At 36.4% G+C, this 22,186-nt stretch overlaps 4 protein-coding genes and 2 non-coding genes across 12 annotated transcripts; 4 read left to right on the forward strand and 2 right to left on the reverse strand.

Annotated features, from left to right (window-relative positions):
- The first annotated feature begins 369 nt into the window (after positions 1-369).
- On the forward strand, positions 370-451 carry TRNAS-AGA (transfer RNA serine (anticodon AGA)). Its single transcript has one exon. It is a non-coding gene; the product is annotated as a tRNA-Ser (tRNA).
- A 495-nt stretch (positions 452-946) lies between these two features.
- On the forward strand, positions 947-2,654 carry LOC103323859 (putative F-box protein At4g17565). Its single transcript, XM_008225880.2, has one exon. It carries the CDS (start codon positions 950-952, stop codon positions 2,207-2,209), a length of 1,260 nt encoding a protein of 419 aa, XP_008224102.2. The 5' UTR covers positions 947-949; the 3' UTR covers positions 2,210-2,654.
- A 533-nt stretch (positions 2,655-3,187) lies between these two features.
- On the reverse strand, positions 3,188-8,528 carry GATB (GLU-ADT subunit B). 4 transcript variants are annotated; one of them, XM_089045886.1, is made up of 10 exons: positions 8,172-8,528; positions 7,120-7,778; positions 6,594-6,802; positions 5,900-6,040; positions 5,596-5,799; positions 4,860-5,057; positions 4,719-4,787; positions 4,015-4,131; positions 3,787-3,878; positions 3,188-3,624 (listed from the first exon to the last, which is right to left on the reverse strand). In XM_089045886.1, exons 2-9 carry the CDS (start codon positions 7,748-7,750, stop codon positions 3,798-3,800), a joined length of 1,650 nt encoding a protein of 549 aa, XP_088902012.1. In that variant the 5' UTR covers positions 7,751-7,778; positions 8,172-8,528; the 3' UTR covers positions 3,188-3,624; positions 3,787-3,797. The 4 variants fall into 4 exon arrangements, with proteins under 4 accessions (XP_088902012.1, XP_088902011.1, XP_088902010.1 ...); XM_089045885.1 differs by having other exon boundaries at positions 3,188-3,661; XM_089045884.1 differs by having other exon boundaries at positions 3,188-3,878.
- Positions 8,527-8,608, forward strand: TRNAS-AGA (transfer RNA serine (anticodon AGA)). The gene has a single exon. It is a non-coding gene; the product is annotated as a tRNA-Ser (tRNA).
- A 1,456-nt stretch (positions 8,609-10,064) lies between these two features.
- On the forward strand, positions 10,065-13,376 carry LOC103323791 (uncharacterized). Its single transcript, XM_008225804.2, has 4 exons — positions 10,065-10,355; positions 11,713-11,783; positions 12,028-12,163; positions 13,021-13,376. Exons 1-4 carry the CDS (start codon positions 10,199-10,201, stop codon positions 13,104-13,106), a joined length of 450 nt encoding a protein of 149 aa, XP_008224026.1. The 5' UTR covers positions 10,065-10,198; the 3' UTR covers positions 13,107-13,376.
- A 655-nt stretch (positions 13,377-14,031) lies between these two features.
- LOC103323790 (histone-lysine N-methyltransferase family member SUVH9-like) lies at positions 14,032-20,812 on the reverse strand. 4 transcript variants are annotated; one of them, XM_089045997.1, is made up of 4 exons: positions 18,549-20,812; positions 18,271-18,411; positions 15,135-15,227; positions 14,032-14,534 (listed from the first exon to the last, which is right to left on the reverse strand). In XM_089045997.1, exon 1 carries the CDS (start codon positions 20,638-20,640, stop codon positions 18,613-18,615), a length of 2,028 nt encoding a protein of 675 aa, XP_088902123.1. In that variant the 5' UTR covers positions 20,641-20,812; the 3' UTR covers positions 14,032-14,534; positions 15,135-15,227; positions 18,271-18,411; positions 18,549-18,612. The 4 variants fall into 4 exon arrangements, with proteins under 4 accessions (XP_088902123.1, XP_088902124.1, XP_088902122.1 ...); XM_089045998.1 differs by lacking the exon at positions 18,271-18,411; XM_089045996.1 differs by lacking the exon at positions 15,135-15,227.
- Between the last annotated feature and the right edge of the window lie 1,374 nt (positions 20,813-22,186).

Genomic DNA, 22,186 nt, shown 5'->3' on the forward strand with positions numbered 1-22,186 from the left:
TTGAAATTGTTTTCACTTTCGAGTTTTTGTTTTCACTTTTGTTATTCATCCCTCCCATCCTCCTCTCTCATCCTCTCTCTCAATCTCACCCTCATTTTCATTCTCCCTCTCATTTTCCTATATATTATAGCACACAAAAAAAAAAACTAAAAACTAAAATTGAAATGGTTATCAAATGAGCCCTTAATTTTATACCTTGTTGTAAGAAGAATATTCATATGAGTGTGACCAATGAATAATTCTAAGTTAAACTTTCTGATAATGAAGAGTAGAAAGAACCTGCTTTACTACATCATCAGCCGCGCAGAGTTGTGGTGGACTCTAATTAATGTTATTAGGGAGAAAATAACGAGCTTTAGGGTCGTCAAAGTGGGCGTGCCGGAGTGGTTATCGGGCATGACTAGAAATCATGTGGGCTCTGCCCGCGCAGGTTCGAATCCTGCCGCTCACGTTTTTAACCTTTTTGTTTTTAAAACCTTACAAATATTCACATTAAACTACTAAAAAGACTAAAGTTTACTTTCACTTGAATCTATTAAGACTAATTGAGTTTACAAAAATATTCATTGGGTGTGTCTAGAGTTTTCGAACCTCAGTCCACATGAGTGGAGGTGGAAGAACTCAACCGACTAAACTATACCCTGCTACTAGCGATAACTCTAGTCAATTAAGCACTCAAGATTTTTCAGAATATCTCAACTTCAAAAAAATTAAATAAATAAATAAATAAATTTACTACACGAATGGAGGGTGCTTTGGTTTGTCCTAATTTATGTAGGATATCTGACTGAAACAATCTTGAGTAGTTTTCCTAACTCAACCCGGATTGCTCAACTTTCAAAGTCCATTATATATACAAACTCTGCTTGCCTTCACTCTCTACAAAGCAAAACCCTTCTCTCTCCATCATCAAAACATTCATTCATAATTCTTTGATCAACACACAACGATGGCAAAACTGAAAGTATACCACCGTCGCCACAAAAAGAAAAGAAGATCACCAAACTGGTCTGAGCTCCAACCCGAACTCTTACGGCTGATCACGAACAATCTCTCTTTCGTCAACGTCCTTCAATTCAAAGCCGTTTGTTCTTCGTGGAAACACGCTGACTCTTCGTCTCATACTCCATGGCTCATGCTCCCTAGTAGTAGCAGTCGAGAAAACGACCAAAACAACCCTGACAGTGCAGCTCGTTGCTTCTACAGTCTTGAAGAACAAAAAGTTTACACCATCAAGAACGCGTTTCAGGGCTTTGATCATGAGGCTCGGTGCGTGGGTTCATCACATGGGTGGCTGGTCATTATGGACAGCAATGGAAACCCACATCTTTTAAACCCGTTTTCGCGACGTCAAATTCAGCTCCCGCTGATTTGGCCCTTTCCTCGCTTGACCGGTGATCTCTCCTTGGAAAGTTTACGGATGTGTGTTAGTATTGCCAAGGCTGTCCTCTCCTCCGACCCATCTCGGGACAACAACTTCGCTGTTGTGGTGATTTATGATTCTTTACCGTCAAAACTTTCATTTTGTAAGCATGGGGAGGAGGACAGCAGATGGACAGTCTTAAATGTGCGTAGAGAATATTGTGATATTATTTTTCACAATGAGCGGCTGTTTGCATTGGCTGGGGATGGCTCGGTTGAAGTCTGGGACTTCAACAACTCCTTTCCCATCAAAACCATCGACCTTCGTCAACCATTTGCAGAAATTGGAAACGTGGATATAGTGAAAGACTTTTCAAGGGGCATACATTCTACTCAGACTTATTTGGTGGAGTCTTTGGGTGAGATTTTGTTTGTGGGGAGAATCATTGAGAACTTTGTTAAGCATGAGGATATTGGTAAGGGGGATCTTCCTCGGGAGAGTGATTATATCTGTCCCTATAGAACTCTGCACTTTTACATTCTCAAATTGAACATCACTGCCAAAAAGTGGGAGAAAGTAGAATCATCGTTGCGCAATCGAGCTTTATTTTTGGGTGGAAATCAATCGATGTCAGTATTCACTCGGGATTTTCCAGAATTAGAAGAAAACTCAATTTACTTCACAGATGATCGTTGGGAGGAGATAAATTATGTGGAAGATTATGGTGGTCATGATGTTGGAGTTTACAACCTAGGAAATAAAATTGTGAAGACACTAGTACTTGATCAGTTTAATAAGTGGAGAGTTGATCCACCACCCTTTTGGATTGTTCCTAATCCATGGTGAAAAGTAGATAGTTTTCACGTATGTATGGGCATATGATGTTTTCATGTACTAGTTTATAGTTAAATGCACATCAAGCTTTTTTTAGCTGCCTTTTATGGTTGAAATCTTTGGGTTTCAACCCACTTTCGGTTTAATTTGGAAGTTCGTTGAAAAAGTTCATGAGGGCATAGTCATTGGTCAGGGGAATCTTCCTGAGGGGTTTGCTGTTATTTGTCCCTATAGAACTCTGCGGTTTTACGTCCTAAAGTTGAACATCACTGCCAAAAGGTGGGAAAAAGTAGAATCATCCCAGCGCAATTGAGCTTTGTTTTTGGGCGGAAATCAATCGTTGTCAGTGTCCCCTAGGGATTTTCCAGAAATGGAGTTTACAACATAGGAAATAAAGTTGTGAAGCCATTTGATCAGCTTGATAAGTGGAAAATTGATCCACCACCCTTTTGGATTGTTCCTAATCAATGATGAGAGGCAGATAGGAGGACAGAATATGATCGTGTTATATTTTCATGTACCATATAGTGGTTGGATTTGTTCCATCTAAAGGTGAAACACTTCTTTCTTTTATGTAACTGATCTCATTTCACAAATTAAGTCAGAAAAGCCCAAGTTTTTTAATAGAATGTGGCAATTGGATACACAATAAGGTAAACCAACTTTCAGATTAAGACCAATGCTTTTACATGAAGACATTCTTTGAGAGACTACTTGGTATAGTATCCAATCCACATGGAAGGCCACACATAATATTCATACCTAAAATAGAAATAAACTATGCAACATCACCATGTAAATTTCATTATTGTTTGCCAATCCTATCCAAATCCAAACTTCCTATGACTTTTTAGACCACAATAATTGGATGCCTAGCATAAAAAGCATTAGCCTGCAAGCTCAGCCAAAAAGCTCAACTAGCTAGAAAGTGGCAAATTTGTCAATTAGTTACCCTTATGCCACCAATCAAGAATCTTATTACAAAATGTATAAATGAATAGTTGAAGCATTAAAATTACTGGAAAATAGGCACGGTGACTAACAGAATATGGTATGCTTGCCCACCAAGCATAACCATAGAGAGAAAATGAACTCCAAAACAAGAGCTTGAATTCTGGAAAATAATCTATATGTGGGAAGGTGAGCTTACAAGTCAATATTTATTCATCCAATCCAACTTTCTAGCTTGTAGCGCAATCAAACAGCAACAGGATATATAAAACTAGAAGCCAATCATTTCTACGCTCTCCAGAAACCCTGATTCCATAATTCAGATAGGGCAAGCAAAATCTCAAGCAGCTGCTGACTATTGGTTCAGAAGTAGCTGGCAAACTAGACATCAAACTCAAGAGACGCTTCTACCGTAGGCAAGATTAATTCATGCAACAAAATGTCACATCCCTTCCATTGTGAGTGATTTCATCTGACTAGAATAATGGAGGTTGGCCATTGGTGACCAGTCATCTTGTTACAAACAATATTTACATATTATATTTCCTTCAGATTTTATAATGGAATGCGCAAGAGACGCAACAGCATTAGCAGTTGTGTGCGACAGTGAAATACACAAACTGTTTGCAGATACCAACCTGCAGCTTTATCAGCCTTTGGCGTTCAATTTCTCTAAAAGAATCTTGTTTAGGAGCCCTGGATTTGCTTTTCCTTTTGATAGTTTCATTACCTGCATGAGGTTAAAATGCAAAACCATTTCACTGAAGTTTAAAAGACGTTATGTTATTAATAGCATAATCATGAATGGAAAAGGAAGCATAGGGGGGATAAAAAAAATATACCAGTTAAAGTTCGAAAGATTTTACCTGGCCAGCAAAATAACCTTGCAGCTTAGTTTTTCCCCCACGATATTGTTCCAGCTGCTTGGGATTCTCGGACAACACCTTTTCTACCCATTTTTCAATCTCAGCAGGATCTACTATCTGTTATAACCAAAGAAATTAGAGAACCCTTAATTTATTGGTAAATTCTGTATTCTTATCATCATAAGATGATGTTGTTTCATTTTGATTGGCGGCTAAAGTAAATTCTGTATAATATCATCTAGCAAAACTACTATCTAATTGGACATTTATTAAGTAAAGAATTTAACAAAGTCAATCATCTATTTAAGGGGGGCAGGAAGTATTGTATTGTCTTTTTGAACAAAAGGTTAGATTTCCATTATTACCATTGTAATAATTCTGTACACTCACTTTTAACACAAACAAAGTATTGGGCATACTCAGAAATAAAAAGTTCTCTCTTGACGTCTCAAACTATACATCTTGGGACATCTCAAATAAGATACAAAACCATCAATTTTTAAAAGAGGAAATAATCTAGCATGTTACTTTAGGAACAGTCAATCAGATCAAGTTAGTGACCATCGCATATCTTGTTGAAATAATTGCCATAAAAGTTTAAATGCGCAGACAGAAAAACTATTTGAAAGAATCACATCTACACATCTGAAAATTTGAAAATAATTATATCTTATTAGAGTCTGGCAACAAACTGAACAACTTGCCTGAACTAAATCTTTTGCTTCTATCAGTCCCTTCACAGTACCACCCTTGGCTAGAAGCTCAAACAATATCTGCAAATTCTATTGATCTTAGAAACAAATAAAATTGTAAAACTAGTCCAGAAAAAGAAAAAAAAGAAGTACCTCTTTTCCTATCTTCCCACTAATGGTCCCATCTTTTATGGAAGCTATTAATTCAGCCAACTCTTGAGGAGTAAGCTTAATCTCATTGATGTTCAACTTTTCATTTTTCATATAGGCAGCAATATCGCCCATTATCCAGTTGGTAGCTAGCTTCACATCAGCACCTTTTGTAATAGTAGTATCAAAAAACTCTGCAACCTAAGATAGACAGTAAACAATGAGCCACTTTCAGGTCATTCAACATTATACTATCTAGGAAAACATCAACTAGTTGTACTTGAATATCAACACTAAGAACTTCAAGGAAACCTTTATAGACACTAAAAACTTCTGGATTACATCTCACAGTAAGAGACTGAGTGACACTGAAAAGACAGATGCCCATCCCATGAACGCCATATACAATATTCGTCTTGCAAGTAGACAAACACACACTTTTCTTTCGTCCTTTCATTCTTTATTTCTTTGTGTGAAATGCAGTTTCAGTTGCATGACCTTGGGAAGTTTATTTTACATTGAATATTTCTGTAACAAATATCTCTTGAGATAGGGAACTATCCGACAATGTTGTCTTATCCATATTTCTTAGCCACTATGTCAAATCTACAAACAACAGTTGAAGTCAGTCATAAATTTCAACTTATGTTTCATTCCTTTTCTTCCAAATTCCAGAACAATTGAGCAATTCCCAAACAGAGGTTTAGGAAGAGGACAATAAGACAGGCAGAGGACTTACATTCATGTCATTTGCAAGGAAAAGAACATCCTGCATGCTCAGGCCCATCTTTTCATACCTCCGACGCTTCGTTTCTGGAAGTTCAGGCAAAGAATTACGAATACCATCAACATAGTCTGTAGTGAGGAAAACTCCTGGAAGGTCTGGTTCTGGGAAATATCGGTAATCGGCAAGTCCTTCTTTCTTCCTCATTGTAACTGTTTTCTGGTATTAAAAAAGTAAACAGAACATGTAAATAGACACCAAGGGACCATGTAAGCCATATATATCCAGTTGTTCGACTAGACGATTAAGGTACAATCACCTGAGCTCCTTCTTCCCATAGACGAGTTTCCTGTACAATTTCTTTATCCTGGCCTTGACTATGAAGAAGCACCTGCCTTGAGATTTCATAATCAATTGCCCTACTAACCGATGAAAATGAGTTCAAATTTTTTATCTCCACCTGCCAATATGTAATATAGGAAGCATTAAATCAGTCTCAAAAAGTGATATATAATTGTATTCTAGATACAATCATTACAGTTGACTGGTGAGAGAGTGCATATGTGCTATAACAAATGGATTTCTTATTCCAATATATACAGAGGCTTAATATAACCAATTTTATAGTGCATTTCTTTGAATACAAGAATACATGTTTCTATATCTAATTATGTCATTCAGGCGAGATCTTGGTCAAGTACAAAATGCTTTCTTTCTGAGAAAACGCCACCAAAAGCCAACAATAAAAATAACATTGTCTGAAAATTAACAATCTAATTTAACATGATCTTGCAGTGGTTGTAACAAACATAATATTGCAATGATCATCCCAAACATCAACAACTCCAACAACTAATAAATGACAAGTTCACATGTAAAGGATCATAGATTTATGTCATCCTTAGTTTTCTTTTTATTGCTTTCTATACTCTGTTTTAAAAGAATTTCTCTTTATACTCGATTTCTAGTTGCTAACAACACAACAAATGTGTAAGTAAACAAAAGTTACTTACCTTCGTCCCAAACTGTAATTGCCCAATTGGTCGAACTGAAATATTAACATCACAACGAAGTGAACCTTCTTGCATATTGCCATTACTCACTCCCAGATACCGAACCAACCTCTGTAACTCTGCAGCATATTCTGCAGCTTCAATACCATTTCTCATATCAGGTTCAGAAACAATCTCAAGCAAGGGCACCCCTGCTCTATTTAAATCAACCTGCAGAACAGAAACAAACAGTATCTAGGAGTCTAAGAAAGGTGATAGAGAATTAACCTCAGCCGCTGATAATCTTTTATAACTTATGAGAAGTAAAATTTACTCACTCCACTCCATTGTAAATTCAATGTACTTACAAAACTGAATTTACACACAAATCATAATACCATACTAAATCTGATTGAGCCTTTAAATAGTAAAACCAAAAATAGAAGAAACCATAAAACGGCAAAGAGAACCAGAATGTAGTTCACTCTTTTATAACTTATAAGAAGTAGAACAATGTTGATGGTAAGCACAAAGAGGAAGGTACTTTCCTGCGAGTAACTTCCACCTTCTGAATGAAGCAGCTTCCCTGCATCCTCTTCCATGTGAACTCTTGTAATGCCAAACTTCCTATGCCCACCACCAAACTCTAGCGGAAGATCCAAGTCAATGTAACCACTGGTTGCAATTGGAACGTCAAACTGAGATATTTGGTATCCCTTCGGAAGGTCTGGGTAAAAGTATTGTTTCCTATCAAACTTTGAGTTCAATGATAATTTGCAATTGAGTGCAAGTCCCACTTTCACTGCAGACTCAATGACCTTCAAGTTCAAAACTGGTAAAGCTCCAGGCAGACCCATACAAATGGGGCAGACGCTGGTGTTTGGAGGAGAGCCATAATTATAAGGACAACTACAGAAGGCCTTGGTAAGAGTGTTGAGCTGGACATGGGTTTCGATACCTATGACTGCTTCATAGTCCTTTGAGGCTTTCTCAAGTGCTTTGCTCTGGGTACTATGTGGCGAAACTTTCACTTGTGGCTTGACCTTTTCTTGTGTTGCTGTCTGGGTTTGTGCGCTTCTCATTGTGCAATACAAAATGACATCTTTTCTTCTAATTAATGCAGTTGGATGAAATAAAAAAGGGTGGGAATGAAGGCTTCTAAAAATTGTGGAAGCCATCTTCTTAATCCAATAATGCAGGGCTTGTCTACGAAAGCATTAAGCAATGCACCGGTTAGTTGGAAAAAAAGAAATAGATTTTGAATCCAAATTGATTAAAACAGCTACAATTGAATATAAGGTGACATTTTCAGGCATAAATCCTAACTATATCATTCAACTGTTAAATTAAAACAGTATAATACTATCAAAGCACATCATAATCGAATTTAATCTCTCAATATACAAACAGAAGCACAAAACCCATTTCCTATTTCACCCAAAAGGCACCATTGCCAACTGAAACAAGTCGTCGAACAACAGATGGGCATCATCACAATTCTCCCACCCAAAAACACAACAAAAATGCAAAACGGTATTCATTGGAATACATTACATTACAAAAAGCACTGAACAAAATAAGATAATCGAAAAAACTCACCTGTGTGTGCTTCCAGAAGTTAAGGTTCGCTGTTTCGGCTATGGAGGCAAAGCTGAAAAGAAGGTTGATGTTGCTCTCTTACACTCTGCTTAAGCCGGCGAGCAGGAGACTAGAGAAGAGAACCAAAGATAGGCTTAGCCTACCATGAGACACCCATGCAAAGCTTAAGCTATGGCAGTTAATCAAAAACAAAACTTTGGCTCTAAATCCAATAGCCGATAGATTTTCTATCCCAGGCAATCACTGGACTTCAGAACCCCACAGATTTTCTATCTTGCGCGTATGGGTTGTGTGCGCATATTAAATCTGCTCACTCAAACAAAAATTGAAAACTGAGACCCTGGCCATCAGAAAAGTGAGCGTGCCGGAGTGGTTATCGGGCATGACTAGAAATCATGTGGGCTCTGCCCGCGCAGGTTCGAATCCTGCCGCTCACGTTTTTTTCTTTAGTTTAAATTTTTTTGTTTGTTTTGTTTTTTCATGTCCAATTCCAATTATTAAGTGTAAAATTCCCATTTTTGTGGCTTTTTGTAAAATTCCCATTATCAACTTTTTCTTCATAGTATGCAGAAAAGTGTATACATACATAACGGACTTGCTGCCAAGTATGATGTTGCAACTCACCTTAAATTAGTCATGCTCAAAAGTCAATTATGGTCCATCCAATTTTTTACTTTTTAAAATTTTGGCCTTTACCAAACTTTATATGTGTTTTAATCTAAATGAAAGTTTTAGGCCAAACTCGGTTCATATTAGGGAAATTTTGTATTTAAGTTGGAAAAAAGATAGTTAGTTCTAAGTTTATTGGTATTTCTCCTCTTCACGTTTTAAGAGCTCCCAAATTCAAATCTCCTTTCTTTGTTGACAAAGACAAAAAAAAAAAGGACAATTTTATTTTTTGTACAAGCCATTGCGGGGAAAATCTCAACCAATTGAGTTATACTTCACTACTGACAGTAAAAAAAAAATATATTAGGAGAAGAAGTTGAATTAAAATTTAGATAAGTTTAAGAAACTCAACTTGCATTAAATGTTTTGAACTTACGTTAGGATTAAAAAATTAATTAATTAAAAGTAACCCTTCAAAAAAAAAAAAAAAAAAAGCTCAACTTGCATTAAAAATATTGGACCTAGATTAGGATGACTTAAATCTTTGGTTAGGATGTATAAGTCCGTTGTGTCATAAGTTGGAACTATATTAACTTGTCAACTTATAAATAATAAATAATAAATTTGTCTACATTTTAATGAAGAGTAATGCTACACTTACCACATTACTATCCCACATTTCTATACCACATGATATGGCATGTCCATATCATATGCCATATCAATTAAATGAATGGAGTGTATTTTAATAAATAAAATTAGAAAAACATAAACTAGTATTTTACATGATGTAGTATGTACATATCAGCCGCCACATCATGTGGTATAAAATTGTGGTAAAACTAGTATTATTTTTTAATGAAATTACTTCTGAAAAAAAATATAATATTAAGAAAATTATATAAAACTCTTGATTTTGTTTACATTTTTTATTTTTTAATGGCAGTAGCACCTAACCTGTAAATTGGACCATTAAAATTTAGGGAGTTTCACTAAAACACCCAAAATGGAGGTTAAAATTATAAAAAAACCCAACACCCAAAATACTTTATAAACACACTCAAAACCCATCATTACACACACTTAAAACCCATTTATAAACACACCCAAAAGTTGACTTTGGAGTTGATTTTGGGTGTGTTTCTATGTTTAAATAGTACTTGGGTTTTTTTATAAATACATGTCTAAGATTGGGTTTATTTATAAATTTGTATAAAATTTAGAGCATGTTGACTTGAGAGCAGAACTCAAGTGAAAGTGAAAGTGAAAGTGAAAGGTGTAAAAGACACATTTGGAGTCGTAATTATGCCGGGGACGACGGGGTTGGGATCAGTTCTTCTTTGCTGCTAATTTATACCAAGCTCACGGCTACGATAGCAAAATTATTACCGGAACAACCGCAAGAAGAAGAAGAAAGCATGGAGGGACAGCAATCATGGAGGCCAAGATTATCGTTCAGGAGCGCGACCATAATGATGTGTTTGCTGAACGTGATCACTGCTCTTCTATTGCTTCAGGGCTTTCTCTCCTCTGCTTCTTCTCGCTCCAAATTGTCCACCTCTCACCTCAATTCAGGTCTCTTTCTCTCTTTCTCTCGGTCTTATTTTTCGTTTGTCGTGAAGGAGCTCTGATGTTTCTGCAAATGAAGAACAAGTTGTCACATGGGTATTCCGTATCTTTGCAAAGCATGCTGACCCATCATATAAATTTCCTGACTTTTTTAAAAATTTTGGGGGATTAGATTAATGAAGAGTTGTGGGTTTTTCTTGCTGACCCATTATTTTCTTCTTGTTGTTGATTGGATTGGAGACCCATTTCGATTGGGGTTGGGGAATTTGGATGGTTAATGTGGGGTTTAATGGTATTATGATCCTGTTGTACAGCTTTATGGTAGATAAGTGACTGGAACAAAAACTAGACATATGAGGATGCTGATGTTGGAAGGTTTAAGCATATGCTTTTAAGTTAGGATTTTTAGGCTTAAAAGTTTTGTGATTGAGGGCTTCTATTTAATTCAAAATCAGAATTTATTATCTTTTCTAAATTAACTAGGAAGTCCTCCTTAGAATTGGGTTTTGGGATTTGAATATATTTGATTGAACCCTTAAATGTTAACTTTATAAGGTTTTCTTCCTAGTTTGGACTTGGACCAGCTTCAATTTCAAAAGTTAAATCAATAAGTAAAATATGATATTTGCTAGCTGATATTTCAAACCCATTAATTCTGTGACTTTAGTTCCATGCACTTAATTTTCCAAACCCCAAATGGGGATTATTGAACAGCCGTGAAGTTTTATTGTTGAAATGAAATTCAGAACCACATGATCTCATTCCATTTTTAAGTTTTTCTTGGAGAAGAGTTAATACCCTGTTTAGATTAGTGAAACCTTGGATTTGTTTGCTATCTCTTGTTTGGTTACCCTGAGATTCACTTTTGGTTAGAGAAATTTTGTAAATTACTCAAAATATTTTTCATATGAGTTACCTTGAGTAATCTAAAGATGAAAGGTAGTTGAGTTGTGTGTCCCTGCTCCTCGATCTCCCATGATCTCCGATCCGATCTAGAACTATTTAAACGCATGGGATTTACCTTGATGGAAATAATGAGTTTATTCTAAGGGAAAAATGGTCCAACATGGGGATTGTTAAGACATTTCTTCCATGAGGCATTACAATACCAGGACTGCATTTTTCATTTAAGAAAACATGGTGATTGTTAAACTTTGATGCATTCATTATAATAAGTTAAATGTACTCGAATCATGAAACTGTGAAAGGTTTCTGTTCTTCTTGTGGGATGCTTCATATGCTTTATTATGATATATTCTTGACTTTAATTGGGTTCTTTAATCTTCCTTGTATATATGCATTACTTTATGAGTATTGAACATTCAGATTGACTGGAACAGACTGTTTATACTTCCAACTGCAGCCACACTTAGGTATGTTCGAGAATCTGAAGAAATTCGTCTTGCTATGAGACCCTTGGAACTGATAAAAAGAGTAAGTATGGCATCAGTGTTATAATTGCTATTCACTAATTATAATTCTAGTCAAAAATTCCTTCTATTGCTAGTTTAAATAAAGTGGCGAGTGCCCCATGTAAAAGCCGAACCCATATCGTTTTAAACTGCTTGCTTCTCTGATTTGAATGTGCACTTTTCATTTTGAGTTATTTGTAACTTTTTACTTTTGGAATTTGGTTGGGGTACAATTTGATTTTCATTAAATTTTCTTCCCTCTTCAGGTGAAGGAAATCCAACAAGAAGCAAATGCAAAACCAGAAACAGTTCAAGAGAAAGACACAAAGCAAACCGTTGCAGGTGACCTTTCTAAAAGATTGAAAGATCTGCGTTCTGTTAATGATGCTACCAGCTTCAAAGGTGAAAATCTGTCACCTTTCCTCTACATATCTGCTTTTTTTGTCAAACAGCTGTTTTTCCCGTTTGGGATCATATAATGACTCTTCCTGCTGGAAGCTGTATTCTAGTAATGGCCTTTAGAGCATTTGTGTTTCCAGCTCATGCTTTAAATTGGATATGTGCGATCTCTATCCCTGTGTCTGCATTGTAAGCATCTCAGTCTCTCTGGGAACCCAAAACAGAAATGTTTTTGGATGAATTATATCTTTATCAGGAGATTTATGAAATGGAACTCTCTGGTTACGGAATCCCTCATAATAATCACCTTTCCATGGTGGTTTTTTTATTTATGTGATATTGCATGTTCCTCTCTACGTAAAAACAATTGATGATATTGTGAACTGTTTTGAATCTGACCTTAGATGTTTCTATCATGTGTTTGTATAGAAGCGTGCTGCCTGCTACCTGTGCGACTGTGTCAGTTACTTGTTCTTCATGAAATCAGATAATTGCTCGCATTTTAAGTTAGATGTTAACCATAATCTTTCAGAGAACTCATCAAACATTCTTCACTCAATTGATGCTCTAGCAGATGGATTCATCATTTCTTGTTTCTTGTGTGAATTAAGTAGCCTACAAAATGAATGTGGAGTATCATGAAAATTTTCGTCAAATTATTTTTCCAACTTCTAGTATTAGTACGTGCAAGAAAGATACATTTAGCCTTTTTATGCATTTGCTTCCCATATTTTCACTAGCTGTGACCTCTATTTGAGGTCCGGAAATAGCAAGGTTTTGAGTTCCTATTACTTGTTTAGATGCTGTTTTTTTATATTTATTATGAACTAGATTTTAGCAATTTGCATAATGTCCTGCAGCCTTGGAAGAGTGGCGTAAAAGGAAGATGGAGAGAGCGAGACTACGAGAACTAGAAAAAAATGGAACACACGCATCTCAAGCATGAGCCATGTCCTTCACAAATTATTGCTCACATTATACCGGAATTCGGAGACCGAGTTGTCTGCAAATGTGTATATTACAACTTTGATTATATAACAAAAAAAGGTTTATATATGACCACACAAAATCTTACCGAAAGAAAAATTGTACTTGGCAATCATAGCCATTCTTATGCAGAGGCAGTACTCAAAATCTCTCTGCATAATATACGAATATGTAATATGTTCCTTGGCCTGTCTCAGTTGGAGTAATGTTAAAGTTAATGCTTTGTTTATTTGCTGTTGGGTAACTTGCATTCCTCACCCTTTTAGTTTATCGTTTTGCTTAAATCATCGTTTTCTTTTAGGTAGGAAACAATCAAAGTTAGTTTCAGCACCTCCCTCTAGCCTGGTCGCTTTGTCTAGCATCAATATTCATCAGGTCTTAGGTTTAACTCACATTGCTATTACTTTTCTATTGAAATGTAAAATTGGATTATTAATTCAAGGCCTTTTATCACAAATGGTCCTTGAGATGTGCAAAATTATTGATTTTCGTCCATAAGGTTTTTTTATGACACTAATGGTTTCTTAAGGTTACCCTCCACGCATCAAATTGGTCACTGCCGTTCTGAGAGGTTTATCTTTTATGACATGGGGCAAACCAACTTCAACTTCATAGTCGACAAGCTTTGCCGGAAAGTGTAAGATGAGATGAGACTCCAAATGAAACGTATGTCTTGTTCATGGAAGCAGCAAGTTCCATAGTCATAAAAGTTCTTTAAACAAATTATCCCTGAGCATGGAAGTTTTAGGCACCACAATGGCCCAGAATTTGCTCACGCATGCCAGTTATATTCAAGTAGAGATCATTCAGGAGTGCAGTAGTTTATCCTCGATTTTAAGTTACCTGAAACCCTTACTCAATCATCATCATCCACTACAAATGAATTATCCGTGGCACCAAACAAATGGACTCTATTCAAACATATGTGGAAGCACTAATTATACAATTCCTGTACAAACTTTAGCCATTTGGATCATTATATATACAAAGCTACAAGTACAGAAGATTACTACAGTTGTGCTTACAAGCTTAACAAACCTAATGGCAACTACCATCAGTTGCAGACTGCAACTTGCGGTGGAATTGCATGTATGAAGACTTAGTCCAGGAAACAGAAAAATGCCTAAAATGTCAGCGCAAATCATCACAGCAGCATTTGTGGCTCGGTCAGCGAGTTCTCAATTCCAGTTCATTTTCCCATTTCTTTTTCTTTTTTTTTCTAACCTCGTGACTTCAATTTGACATGTACATGAGCCAAGTCAATGCTTTTGGATAATCTGATAGCAAAATTTACATTTTCAGCATCTACTTTTGAGGAAAAATTCATGGACCACAGAATTCAGAAGCCATCTAAGAAAACTACAGAGCTTTGTAGTCCGAATGCCATCTGCAAAATAAGATAACAAAATTAGTGCGCTAGAATGATTATTGGTTATCTAATATTATAAATGCAATTGCAACAATAACCAAATATATCCAATCATAGTCTGATAACCACAGTTTTACAATCTTTTTCCATGTACACACCTACATACAATGAAACAGAAAATAATATTGACCAGATGACCTACTAATGGCTTCAGATCACAACAGTGAAAGGCTGATTAAGCTTTCAAGTCTGCACTATGTATCATATACAGAAATCTAATGAACTGAATTACGATTATAAAGAACAGGGAACTAATAATTGGATGATAGAATATTTAGTGCATCATACTTTTGGCCAGTGAGAATTGCCCTTCCATTTGCAAAGTTTTGGTCGAAATTATATAAAGCAAATAATATACAACTGCAGAAATAAACAATAGAGAAGGCTCATACTCCCCCCGGGGAAGCAAGCTGCTTCTTTTATTCAATTAACTTTAAAACTTCCCTTTCCTAAATGCAAAGATTTTCATGACTCGCTGGCTTTAGCTATAGTTAATGAACCAACTTAAAATTTTAACAGAAATATAACCTGGAACAAGTTATGTGTGTGCGCACTCACGTGTGGCGTGTGTGTGTTCACATGTGCAGGCCAGTGCATGAAACAGGTTTGTGGTAATACAGCCTGGCAGAGCTTGAATACGTTGGGCACTTTCTGCAAAGTGGCCAACTGAATGTTATCTTAAAATGCATTTTGAATCTTCACTTGCAGAAGTAAAATGAATTTCTAGCTTTACAAACCTAAAAAATGAATTGGTTTTAAAGAAAATAAAGGAAAGAAATACACCTTTAATAAACAACATGAATTTAAAATTGAAAATAAATTATTGCTTATTCTAGTCAATTTGCAATAACTTTTACAGAATTTAATTTTAATAGTAGCGACTTTGTCACACAGAAACATGATTCCAACATGGATTCCTTATTTTCTACCATACCTGAAAGATAAAAAAACAATTTTAAAAATGGTTTTAATATTTTGGTTAAGCAATTAAGATGACAAGATGTTGTCTGAAGCCAGAGAGTCAGTGCAGAGAACAAATGTGTTTTTTTATCTAGTTGATATGGTAAGGGCAAGAAATAGAGAACAAATGTGTTTTCACTTTAATGTACAGAGAAGCTACCAAGAATTTCAATGAGGAAAGAATTATATGTTCAACTAGTATATGACAAAAGAAAACCTACCAATTTGTCTCTGCAAAATATTACACAAATCAGAAATCGTCAGTCATTTGATTATCATAGTCATCATTTCAATCTTATTGGAAACATTGTGCTCGTTAACTTATTTGATCATACTTTGATGACTAAAATGGTTTCCTATTGCCAAACTTTTTCCAAGGATGATCCATTGAACAAATATTGTAAGAAATGGACAGTTTGAATCATTAAACATTAATTGCAGGGTCACCCAAACAAGGGAAGTCTACACGTTTCTTAAAATGTGGACGCCTTTTTAAAGAAGTTCCTTTTATATACAAACACATAGATTAAATTAGCATACAGCATTCATGAAAGAAACTGAATACTAATTGGTCCATCTGTAGCTGCCAAAAATATTTGCCAAAGATTCTCACAAGTCCTTTCCCAAATCAACATACATGATTGTAAGTTGTAGCCCTAGCATTTATTTTGAACAACTTAAGTAAATAACCTCCACAGACCCCATACACACAACAACTATGCTGTATACCATAGGTATAAAACAGGTCCTGCATAAAACTTTGCGTATTTGCCTTGCAGGTTTTTTCTTTAAAACACAAGAACTAGTTCCATAGGTAAAAGTTACTTTGTTATCTACTTATAATCTAATGCTTCTAATACTTTTAATCTATTTACTTTGGTGATTAATGAATGCATCAGTTGAAGTGAAATCAGGGTACTACTTTATGTGTTTACATTACTTTCCCATCAATCAATTCCAGGAATTTTTCCTAGGGAAAAAATATATAATTGGGGTGTCTCATGTTTACTGTAGTAACGCAAATTATTACCCTTTATTAGAGTCAACCACACTCCATAGGTAGACCACTACATTTTTGCTTCATTTGACTTTCACGTATCTGTTCCACACAAATCTCTTTAACGTTCCCTGTACTAAGTCCCCTTCAAGAAATACTAGAAACACTAAACAAATCAAATAGCGTCTTCATAGTCGCTGGATAATAGATTAAAAGTATGTGCGACGAGGCTAGACATTAGGCCTCACTTTGGGCTTCAGTTTCATCTGCATTTAGAGACTACCCGTTCTTTCTCCTTTCAAGGGATTGTGAACTGCAGTGTCTTATTTTGGTTGAAGTTTGGTAGGACCCGTTATCTTTGTTGGGTAGGGTGGGTTGGCGGTTATTGTGCTATAAGTTTCTCTTTATGGTAGGTAAAGGGTCATATATTTTGTGAACTTTGATTGTACTTCCCTTTCATCAGTAGTAAGTAATAATTTTTCTATAAATTTTTTTAAAAATAAAATAAAATAAAGAGATCACAATTACGTAGTTGTAGCTTTTGCCAACAAAAGCATCGTCTATAAAGGTTACTCCTATAACTGCTTCAAATAACAACTATTCCTATAACTGGCACATCTCAAATACAAACACGTAGACTCTTTCAGAACCCAAAGGTGCAATTACGACGCATGCTCTATATTGTTCTAGCCACGCTCATTAGTAATATAATGGCATGCAGACTAAAAGGATGACTCCAATTTTCGTACTGAAAAAATATATATAAAATAGGGGGTTAGATTTTTGTTTTAATGTGTTTGAACATACAACAGGGAGTATCATTTTTCAGGACTGAAAAGCAAATACTTTCGTTGTAGAATGAGAAATCATGTAGGAAGTTCAAATTTAAAATTGTATAAGTGTAACCAAAAAAAGTCATTGATAAGATTTTATTTATTGGGAACTGGCTACTATGCTCCACTATAAAAAAATCTTTCAATCTTCCCCTGCTCACGTAAACATACAACCCAGAATAGCTAAAAATAACACAGGCCCACCCCTGCTCAATGTTAAGAAATCATTATATGTAAATTCAACAAAAGTTCTAGCTGACACTTGTTGACATAGAGCAATATTGGGAGAGAGGGTTGGGAGATGGGTTAGGATTAGGCTAGGTCAAAGGGTCAAATCCCTTTCCATTGCAAGAGGTATTGATTTTTTTTCTCTTAGGGGTCATGAACAGAAATGGAAAATTTCTGGATACTCGGTGTCAGATTGCAGGAGTCAAACTAATAGTGAGGTGACAAACTATTCTAATTGCTGATTTTAAACAGCATTCATGTCCCGCTTTACTCCTTATTACTTTTATTTTCTTGCTGCAGGTGACTATGATATCCTCTCTATCTCATAGAAAATAACTAGATTAACAACAGCAATCCAAACACCTATTTCTAATGCAACAAATTTACAAGTACTACTACAGACACATACAAGACACAACCATGAAACAGATAAAGAGATTAAGCAACTTTTATCCCTCAATCATTTATCTTTAGATGAACATACGATCTTAGAAAATTATAAAACTTAACAATAAAATTCCATGATTATAATTTATAGGCAGTATCATGCCCCATGATAGTACCTACAATGGAAATGAATGAAAAAGTCTTGATCCAAAGAGGCACAAATGGAAAAGGTGTATCCTAAGTACATAGATTAGAATGACTAGCTACTATCTGTAACAAGACAAATCACCTCCATCACAGAGAATCTTAAAGGCCCCTTCCTCCGGATATGCTTCACCATATGATTACTAGAGTACATCATTGCACAAGGAATCACACACCTAGCAGGCTATAAATAGGTGCTAAGGTGGCATTGAAGTTTGAACTAGAGCTACAGCAAATCACAGGAAAAGAGAAACTCACTGCTTAAGATTCTCAGCAATTAGAAGGGAAACAAGGCAAGCTGATCTGATGCAACACAAAACCAAAAAAAGTAAATACTTTGCCTGAGAAAGAATTTGGATTTACCTCAGTATCTCATATTCCGGTAACTGTCTGCATGATCCAAAAAGCATCACGCCATCAAAATTATTTAGTTACAGATAGCAAGTTTCCCCGTCCATTCATCAGCCACCCCATAGTCAAGGCTCAGCTCTCTCATGGGAGGGATGTTCTCCATTGCGAATAGCATAATATGAGGAAACATTAGATTATTGTGATCATACAGTACAAATTGCACCAGCACATTTGGAGTGGAACTGTGGCTCATGTAACAAGCAACATTTCTCATTTTCGATACATCCATTGCAAAATCCAATGGTGGGATTGAAGGATAAGATGGACGCACATAATCAGGATATATCTGAGATAAATCTCCCCACTCTGTCCATCTATCAGAAAACCGATGTGGATAAACCAAGCTATCACCATTCATTGCAAAAACTTGAGCCATTTCTCTAGTGAGAATAACCCCTGTATACTCACATATAAAGGCACCAGCATGTATCAAGTCCAAGGACCTAACTCCCCAACCTGTTTCCCTTGATCTAAACACTTCCAGTCTATTTCTCAACCCTTTTTGTGTGACACGATTCTGACAGTGTGGGGGGCAACGGCAGAAGGTCCCACATTCAAAAACCACAGGCTTGCCTCTTAATAGAAACCCATTCTGATCATAAGCAAACTCGCCTCCATTTTTCATAGCACAAAAGCAATTACCAGAACAACCATCAACACAATCGCACCCAGTCCCCTGCCCAGACTGATGAAATACTTGCGTTGGAAACACAGTTGTCACAAGATAATCATAGTACAAGGGATCCTGGTCAGAATCAATGTCATTGAAAAGGAAAACTGGAACATTCTCCTTCTTATTAGAAATATCCAAACTAAGATAACCCGACTGCCTCACAGACAAGGGCCTAGTCCTAAGACTCTCGGCAAACTTAAGGACGGCGCTACCCATCTCCCCTTGCCCTTCCATTCTCAAAATCTTATACTTATAAACACCAAAGCCAGACTTGCCCACATCAAACCAACAATCAAAAATTCTGTACAAGCCATCATAGACATAAAGCTTACTTGAAACACTGCCTTGACATTTGATCCCTCTGATAACTCTCACTTCAATCCCATAATGCATGCTTCTCTCCAATGCCAAATTCCCACCTTCCAGCTTCTGATGAGCACATTGCCTATTAAACTTGTCCTGCCCTCCATGACCAGTGTAGATAATCACATCACCCGCATCCTCATCATCTTCATAGCCACCCGAAACGATAATGCTGGTTGCAATTGGCTCATGGTTCGAGCTCTGGCTCGCCGGAAGATAGTCAATCCCAGCTTGGACTTGGCCATGTAATCCAACCACACACAACTCCATCCGAAAAAAGAAGATATCGCCAACATAGACCCCAGGAATCGAACCAACGATCCTTTTGTCGCGATTGAGCCACAACCCACGATCCCTGAGCACCGAAGCGGCTCGCAAATCACCTCGGGCTCGTCTCCCGAGCCCCGGGGCCCTCTTCTCCTCTTCCGCCACTGACAGAATGCGAATCGAATCGTATAGCATTCGGGTTTTTCGCACTACGTCTCGGAAGTAGCGCTGGTCCTCAACGTTGAGATCGGTGACCCGGACGAGCTCAGAGGACCGCTGGGGGTATTTTCTTCGCGCAACGACGACCTCTTGGAGCTGTTGTTCTTGAGAAACTGGGACAATTGCTCGCGAATCCGGGTCCAAAACGTCGACGTCACCGAAACGCTGGAGCCCTTTTGCAAAAGCTGTTCGGAAAAGCTCGGAAATCCGATGGAACTCCGAGTACACATTGTCTTGGTCTGAGGGTACGGTGGAGGATTCAGATAGAGGGGTGTGGTTGGGGTCGGAGAAAGGGGTCAATTGGGAATTAGCGAAAGAGTTGGGGGTAGGAGTGGGAACGAAGGGTTCTTGGGGTAGTTGGGGCAGTTGGGGCAGTTGGGTATCGAGTGGCTCGTCGAAAGGTTCGAGCTTGGGTTCGATTTTCGGGACTTTCATGGCGATGGTGGTGGTGTTGGTTGGGGTTGAGCCTACGGTAGATTCTGGGAGGTTATTGAGGTCTAGAATTGGGATGAGAGAGCCCATTTTTTCAAGAGAAATGAAATGGGTTTGAGTGGGAAGACAGTGTGGTTGTGGAGGTTGAGCATGGAAGGTTGCGGTTGTGGTTGTGGGTGGGCTGTTGTTAGGGTTCTGCAGAGAAATTTGAAGGAGGTACTTTCATGGCGGATTTTGAAATGTAAAAATGACAAAGGGCGTCAATTTTTGGCGTCCAAATTTCCCAGCAAATTAGATTAAAATTGAATGAAACTGACTTTTTTGGACAGAATTGCCCCTGTGTCCCCAAAAGAGTATAAAATATACGTGAGCATTGGATGCTTAGGACAGCAAACATCAGTTGACGATTGATGTATTACAACACCCATTTGGGTCCCACTTTAATTTTTCATCTAGAACCATCTACGCATGTTATGCTTGTGAGAAGAGTTATCGCACTCAAAAATTACCATATTTGAGTGGCATGTTTGGAAGTGTTTCTAGAATGGCTAAAAGAGATTTCTAACAATTAAAAGCATTTTTGGCAGCATTTGATAAAAAAAATTTGAAAGTGCTTATGAATCATAGAAGCATTTTCTGAAGAAGCACATGTATGTGCTTTTCCAAGAAGCAAGCACTCCTTTTCTTACCTTAATTTCAAGGTTTTTATAATAAAAGGGCATATCTTAAAAGTACTTACAAACATAAGTGCTTTTTAGATAAGCACTCCAAATGAGCCAGCGTATTGGAATAATGGTGGTTGTAGGAAATAGAAAATTTGTTGCAAAAACGTATTGATAAGCGTCTTTATGATAAAAATCTTGAATTTTCATATAATAAAATATCCAAATGCTTTATAGAAAATTTGGTGCAAAAATGTATTGATAAACAAAAGTACTTTTATGATAAAAAGCTTGAATTTTCATTAAAAAAAATCCAACTACTTCCTGAAAAGCACTTGGGAGTGCTTCTTGAAGAAGCATATAACATCATAAAGCACTTCTAAACTTTCATTCCAAACGCTATCAGAAACTTTTTTAGTTGTCAGAAAGTGCATTTAGCCCTTTTAGAAGCACTCCAAAACAAGTCATTATTATCATGAACTTTAAATTTTATTACTAAAGGCAGAGGAATGATGAAACATTCAAAATACCACAAAATAGCATTAGTGTATGAAATTATTAACAAATGAAATTATTCATTAAATAAGGATAATATAGTGAATTATCAATATTTCATTTAATGAAATCATTCATTAAATTAGGATAATATAGTAAATTAACCATTTTTATATTAAAAGAAATTAATGAGATCTTGGATCCTATTTTCATGCAATACAACTAGACTCATTTTCTTTTCCCTAATGTTTAAATGGAAAAAAAAAATTATATATATAAAGCAAAAGGTAGAGAATGGTAAAACATTCAAAATACCAGAAAATGTCATCGATTAATGCAAACATTAAAAATTGAAATTATTAATTAAATGAGGATAATATGGTAAATTCACTTTTTTCATATTAAAAAATTAAAATTAAAAGAAAAATCAGATAATTGATCCTCTTTTTATGGAACACAACTATCCATTATCTTTTTTA

The sequence above is a fragment of the Prunus mume genome, linkage group LG2 (genome assembly GCF_029339155.1).
Source record: "Prunus mume cultivar Tortuosa linkage group LG2, ASM2933915v1, whole genome shotgun sequence".
Lineage (NCBI taxonomy): Eukaryota > Viridiplantae > Streptophyta > Magnoliopsida > Rosales > Rosaceae > Prunus > Prunus mume.